This window comes from Eptatretus burgeri, chromosome 10 (genome assembly GCF_056783735.1).
Source record: "Eptatretus burgeri isolate ZD-2024b chromosome 10, Ebu_testis_v1, whole genome shotgun sequence".
NCBI classification, from domain to species: domain Eukaryota; kingdom Metazoa; phylum Chordata; class Myxini; order Myxiniformes; family Myxinidae; genus Eptatretus; species Eptatretus burgeri.
The window spans coordinates 64,302,360-64,309,440 of record NC_140970.1 but is presented as its reverse complement, the minus strand read 5'-3'; the positions used below and the strand labels follow the sequence as shown (position 1 = coordinate 64,309,440).

The 7,081-nt window shown below is 42.8% G+C and overlaps 1 protein-coding gene across 11 annotated transcripts in view; it reads left to right on the top strand.

Annotated features, from left to right (window-relative positions):
• Positions 1-7,081, top strand: part of LOC147018718 (uncharacterized) — a 286,880-nt gene that overhangs the window by 62,877 nt on the left and 216,922 nt on the right. For 3 of the 11 annotated variants that reach the window (XM_085898713.1, XM_085898715.1, XM_085898718.1), the window contains exon 3: positions 221-245. The exons of the other annotated variants lie outside the window; for them this stretch is intronic. In XM_085898713.1, coding sequence (XP_085754839.1) covers positions 221-245 — 25 coding nt within the window. The remainder of the gene's footprint in view (positions 1-220; positions 246-7,081) is intronic. 11 annotated transcript variants of the gene reach the window in all.

Sequence of the window (7,081 nt, the reverse complement as noted above, 5' to 3'; positions counted from 1 at the left end):
TTGCAAAAAATTCGTTGAAGGAACAGAAAGAGGTGTTAATCTCTTACATTCAATGAATGCATGGTGCATAGTTTCTATATCATTACAGAAAGGACATACATTAGACACGAGATAATTAAACTTAAGAAGCAGCGTTTGTGTCGCTAGGGCCTGATGGGCTAGTCTCCAGTTTAGATCTCCTGTTCTACCGACTGTCGGAAATTTGTACATTGCTTTCCAGACTGGAGTGAGGAAGGCTCCTGCAGGTAAGAAGTCCTTCCATTTATTCTTTACGGGTTCTTTATAACTCGGTAAAACTGTTTCCAGACAAGTTTGATAAATTGTTTTCCTTCCCATTACATGGAACACCCCGGTTTCTTCACTGCTTGTGGAGAACACCCCAAGTTGCTTTTCCGAGGTGATTAGGAGCTCTGGGAAGAATAGACAAGGGTCTGCTTCCTCATCAACTCCTTTCCATCCAATGTTTAGTTTTTCAAACGTCTGGATTACTGTTTTTATCACTTTGTTCACTATTCAAACTGATCGCAACCCACCTTGAGATGACACAGAACTGGCAGGTAGCCGTTGTCTCGGTGAAGGCTCCATTAAGTCCCATACTTTGTTAATTTTCCTGTTTGTAAAGACTTTTATGAATGACCTGCTGGTGGATATTTCAGAGAACAATGGATTTTGGAAGAGTGGCTCATGTATAAACTTTTTTGCATCATATGAGACCTCCAATCGCTGTACTCCTAGGCATTGCCACACATTCAAAAGGCTCTGATGAAAATTGGGGAGCTGAGTCCTCTCGACCTGCTTTAGATATATGAGGAAGAGTTCCCAGTCGTAGTTCATTCCATCTGCTCGTCTGAGCAGGGCATTAGTGAGAGGATGCCATGGTGCAAACTCACTATACAGTAGACGCTTTATTGTCATCAGTCGAAAAGTCATTATTCGACTTTGGATGTGCGCCACACTTTGACCACCTTCGTGTCGGGGCCTGCACAACATATCTGGCTTGAGCCAATGATGACCTCCCCAGAAAATATTGATCAGAACCTTCTGAATGTTGGCAACTAAATCTCTAGGAGGTTGGAGTGCAATGACTTTGTGCCATATAGTTGGAACCACCAGGTTATTTATGATAGTCACCCGTGATTTTAACGTCATGACGTGGAGCATTCCTTTCCACCTTGCCACTTTCTGTTTGATATTATCCAGGAAGCCATCCCAATTTTTCTTTTCATAATTTTAGTTCCCCAAAAAATACCGAGATATTTGAACCCTTCTCTTTCCCATTGCATTCCTCTTGGAAGTGTTGGCAGAGGAGAAGGTGAAGACAGTGATTGAGAGAGGGGATTAGAGGACAACCAAAGCATGACACTTTTTTTCCAATTTACCCTCGCGGACAAGGTGAGCTCAAAATTGGCAAAGCAACGAGATACTTCAGTCACATCCTGCTGGTTTGAAACCGCAACACACAGTCATCAGCATAAGGTGAAATAACAAATTTAGAGTTGTCCGCTAAAGACACCCCTGACATGGAAGCCCGGAGCAGAGTCAGTAAGGGTTCAACAGAGAGTATACAGCATGCCTGACAGTGGACAGCCCTGACGGATGCCGAGCTGAAAGGGAAAGGAATGACACAAACTATTGTTAACTTTTAGGAGACATGATGCATTGTTATACAATAATTTTATACCAGAAATGAAATTTTCCCCTAAACCCACTTTCGTGAGAAATGCAAACAAAAAATCATGATCTACACTATCAAACGCTTTTTCCTGATCCAGGAGTAATAAAGCAAAACCATGAGAATTATTTTGTCTCATGCTGATCAAGTCTCTCACCAGGAATACATTATCATATATGGAACGCTCAGGGACACAATACGATTGGTCTTCGCCAATCAGGAAAGAGATGACTTGTCTTAAACGAGTTGCAAACACTTTTGACATGATCTTGTAATCCGTATTGAGCAATCATACAGGCCGCCAATTTGTAGTTTGCTGCAAGTCACCTTTTTTGGGAAGGAGGCATAAGACTGCTCTCCTGCAGCTTAATGGTAGTTCACTATGATCAAGGCTTTCAAGGAGAATCTCATGTCGATTAGGGCCTAAAATGTCCCAGAAAACTTTATACAATTCAACCGGGAGCCCATCCAGTCCAGGGGCTTTTCCATCCCCAATTTGTTTTAGTGCCACACTGAGTTCCTCAAGAGAGATGTCACCCTCGAGATAGTGTCACTGCTCTTCTGAAAGGGATGGAAGAAAGTCAATCATTCCATTTGCCACAGTCTTATCTGTCATTCTAGGTGAAAAAAGTTTTGAGTAGAAGTTTTGCAGTGAGTTCTTAATATCACTCTGGCGAGTCAGGAGAACACCTTCAGTAGAGCGAAGGCTATGGATCTGTTGGGAAGTTTTGGTAGCCTTCTCCAAATTGAAGAAATCCTTGTTTTTTTGTCCAGCCATATTTTGCTCATCCTGAGGTGGAGAAGTGCTCCGGCTGCACGCTCTTTCACCAGTTCGGTCAGTATGGTCTTTTTTTTCTGTCAATTGCTGGTCATTTTTAACAGATGTTCCAGCTTTTTGTTCATGGTCAAGTATTTCAGATTTTAACACAGATATCAAACCAGATGCATTACAAGTGGTGTACAAGCAATATTGCTGACAAAAAAACATGAATTTGGGATTTTGTGCAGTCCCACCATTGTCTAATGTTTAAATATGAATGTTTTTTCCATTTCTAATTTTCCCCATACGAATCGAAAAGCATCTTTAAAATGTACGTCTTGTAAAAGTTTGACATTAAAAGTCCAGTATGCACTTCTACAAGAGTGAAACGGTAATGCACAAACCATTACAACCATGTGATGGTCGGAGAACCCCGACAGACTTATACATGTTCTCTTAGCGAGATTTACCATTCCTTGGTTCACATACAGTCTGTCTTGGTGGCCCATGGTGATTTGATTTTTTGAAGAACAAACCCATCTTCAGTATATTGACAGGTGTTAGGGTTCTGTGATCGCCAAATATCTACAAGTTTATATTTCAGTATAAGCTGTGCCACTGGTCTTGCACTGGGGGGGGGGGGGAGGGTTCAGGAGTGTTTCTGTCAAGCCCAGGGTTGAGGGTACAATTGTAATCTCCTCCCATGCACACTAATCTAGTAAAGTCAATAGAACTTAGAGAAAATCTGACAACTTGTCAAGGAAGGAAAGTCTTTCAGAGCTAGCACTGGGGCAGTATACATTAATTATACTGATAGTTTGATTACTGCTAATAAAGTCAACAGAAATCAAAAACCCCTTACAAACCTCTCTATAAACAATCTATAAGGGTTGGAGTCTAGGATGCAAGACTACTGCCACACCTGCTTTAGCCTCTTCCAGAGCACGAGAGAAAAGATGGCAACCTTTAAATATTCTGCGCCACTCAGCCTCAGAGGATTGATTGGCATGTGTTTCTTGCAGCATTAAAACATCAATTTTTCCGTTCTCAAAAAGTTGAAACACCTGCAGGTGACGCATACAGCTGCGGCCTCCATTGATGTTTAAAGATGCAACCTTCATCTCCATACTGTTCTTATTCAAAGTTTTCTTTTACTTGAGGAGTTCCTTTCCAGCTTTAGTTCTGCACTTCCTTAAAGGCGCTGTCACACCTTGACGATTTAGCCAGCGTATGCCGACTTATGAAAAATTTGTCTAAAACGCTAGCACACGTCGAATACGTTATGGGTAAGTTTTGTATACGTTAAAAACACTGCCATACATCGTAGTACGCTGGCTTTCATCGTTGTACTTTGCGGTTGTCCTCAAAATTTAGCATGCTTTAAATTTTACGACGTATGCCAGCGTATGATTCACACGTTCCGCTACGCTGGCCATAAGTTGTAGGCACGTTATGCGATCATTGACACATGTCGACACACGTTACTTGTAATTTACTCATAAGTCGAAGCACGTCGAGGTAATGATTAGCGTACCCGAAACTTATTTATAACCTATGAGTAACGTGTTGTAGGCACGTTACACGATCGTTGCACACATGTCGAGGCACGTTATGCGGTCGTTGACACACGTCGAGGCACGTTACTTGTAAGTTACTCATAAGTCGAAACACATCGAGGTAATGCTTAGCGTACCCAAAACTTATTTCTACCCTATGAGTAACATGCTTTGAATCTATGAGTAACGTACCTCCAACGCATATTGATGTATGTAGACGTATTTGAATGACGTCTTCCGGACGACTACAGAACTTACTGAACGTGTTTCTAATTTACAGCTACCGTATAATGGCGTATTGGCAGCGTTTAAAAAAAAAAACAATAACTTCCGATATTTCGACACATGCCGTTACGTCACGTCCGATTGCCTCTTCAGTTTGCTCATGTCTTATTCTTAGTTCCTCCTCTGTGAATATTTTCTGTTTGAGGATATTGTCACGTCGACGTCGAAACTTAAAAGCAAATGTCCGAATATATTTTAAAATTCGTGATAGACTAAAAAAACAACAAAAAAAAAACAACAACAACTTCAGATATTTTGTCACGTGCCTTCACAGCAACAAGGAGAAAAAAAGAAAATGTGCCTTGACGGAGAAAATAAGTTTCGGGTATGCTAAACATTACCTCGAGGTGTTTCGACTTGAGTAACTTACAAGGAACTTGTGTCGACGTGTGTCAACGATCGCATAATGTGCCTACAACTTATTCCTAGTGTAGCGGAACGTGTGAGCCATACGGTGAGTACGTCGTAAAATTTTCAGCATGCTTGAAATTTCACGACGTACGAGACGTACCACGAAATATGACAGCATACTTCATCGTTTTTCAGCGTGCTCTTAACGAATACACAACTTACCCATACCGTATTCGACGTGTGCCAGCTTGGTTCGGCAAATTTTTCATACTCTGGCTAAATCGTCAAGGTATGACTGCGTGGTTGATACTTTCAATTCTCAGGCGGTTATGATTTAAATCGGCATGCGGCAGGTTTTTATCAGGCTACGCCACGAGTTCGTCGGCGATACGTGCAGCACGCTATGCCTAAGGTAAACTATCGTTGGGCATAGGTTGTGAACGCCAACAACAGGCTAAGCATTCGTTGGTATAAGTTATCTATAAGACAACGAAACGTTCTGTTCCCGTTACTAATATGTTATGCATACGACCAACAGGTTATGAATACGACCAAAACTTAAAAAAAAAACATCAAAATTTCAGCATACGCCAACGTGTTTTACATACATTTTTATACGTTGTCATTGCTGGCTAAATTGTCAAGGTGTGACAGTGCCTTAAACGTTGAAATTGGGGTTCTGACATTTTTTTGGGTTCATGAACCATATCCTTTGCAGTTTTAAGAAAAGCATGTAAATCTGGGGAAAAATCCTTGATTTTAACATGACTTTTCCTAAAAGTTTCGTCAAGGAACTGAATGACATCTTCTTGGGAAACCTCTATTCGGCCATCAGCCGTAAGCTGTATCGTGCAGTTTCATTCCACTCATCGGGCGGGAGGGGGGGGGAGGGGGGGTAGACAAAACCTTGATAATATGATAGTATATATCCAAATACATACGTATCCAAAAGTTCTCCACTCAAATAGCTGCAGTTATTGTGTATTTTCATCTTGAAAATCGATGCATTCCCTGCGCTCTCTCATTTGAATTTTCTCCACTCGGATCACGTGTGGGCCATGTGACGCGTCGACAGCCAATAGATCGGCTGACATCGCATGCAAATTACGTCAGACTGCGTACCAACCAACCCTACCGATTCGTGCGGTAGCCTACCGATTTTCTATAGCTCCCAACGCATACCAATTTTATTAGTCAGACATACCGCATTTGGAAATTGTTATTGGGAAAAAAAAATAGTTGTGTTTTTTCAGTTTTGCGTTCGTTTCTCACTGCCAAGATCGTATTACACGCGGCTGCTTCTACATTCTACAAAACTCGTGCCTGACCTTGATTTCTTATCTCGTCAGCGATTGGTCATTGCTTCCAAACTAAGCATGACCAATGGGATGACAGGAAACGGCGGGCATTCATTTCAAGACAACGTGCCATTTTCCATTCATGATCAAAGACTGCAGTTAACAGAGAGTGCTCATCGCTTCAGTGCACGACAACAATGCAAACACCAGAAAAGAAAAAAACCACCCCCACGCTGGGTCAACAAGTTTAAGCCAAGTTGGACAACAGAGTTCAAGTGTATCAAGGCTTCGCGTAAGGGAGACGGACGTGCCTTCTGTGATATATGTCAATCAGACTTCTCCATCAGTCATGGGGGATACAAGCTGTTAGGATACAAGCTGTCACTGAACAGGACAACCACAGGTCGAACAGGGAGCTACTTGTCGGTTTCCAGGCAATGCAGCTCATTGTGAAGAACGCCCTAGAGGGGACCAGTGGAGTGACGAAATTCAGAGCAGAGGTCCAAATGTTCTAGGTTGGTTCCCTGACCTACATGACGGACAAATTCCCATTCCAGGACCCTTTGATCAGGAATGCGGTCATCGTGGACCCAGCCTCATTCAAGACAGCTTCCATGCAGAGCCTACTTACACTGGTTGAATAGCTCCCTGCATCTGTTGCCCCAGAAGAGAACAGAGATGCGCTGTGCAGAGAGTTCTGTACATATCAGTCAGATGTCACCCTGCCAGCATGTGACCCAGATGAGAGGGTGGATGTGTTTTGGGCAGCCATGGAGAAGTTGACGGATCCTGCCACTGGCACCAGCCAGCCCATTTACCCATCGCTCTGTAGACTGGCCAAACACGTCCTGCTGATCCCTCACAGTAATGCCTACTGTGAGTCCCTTTTCAGCATGGTCAAGAAAAATGACAACTGATCAGAGGAGCACGTTGGGACACGGCAAGGAAGGTCACGCCAAGTCAAGTGTGTACGAGGACAGCCATGGCGTCAGAAACACTCTGTGTGGTTTGCTGGCAGGGAAGATTAACATCTTCAAGCCGGATGGCATCAGCTGCTTCTCGTGGAAGCCAGATGCCAACCTTCTTAAGAAGGCCAAATCTGCCACCTACCAGGCTCTGAATAGCAAAATGTGCATCTTAACTGTTCAAACCTGAAAAC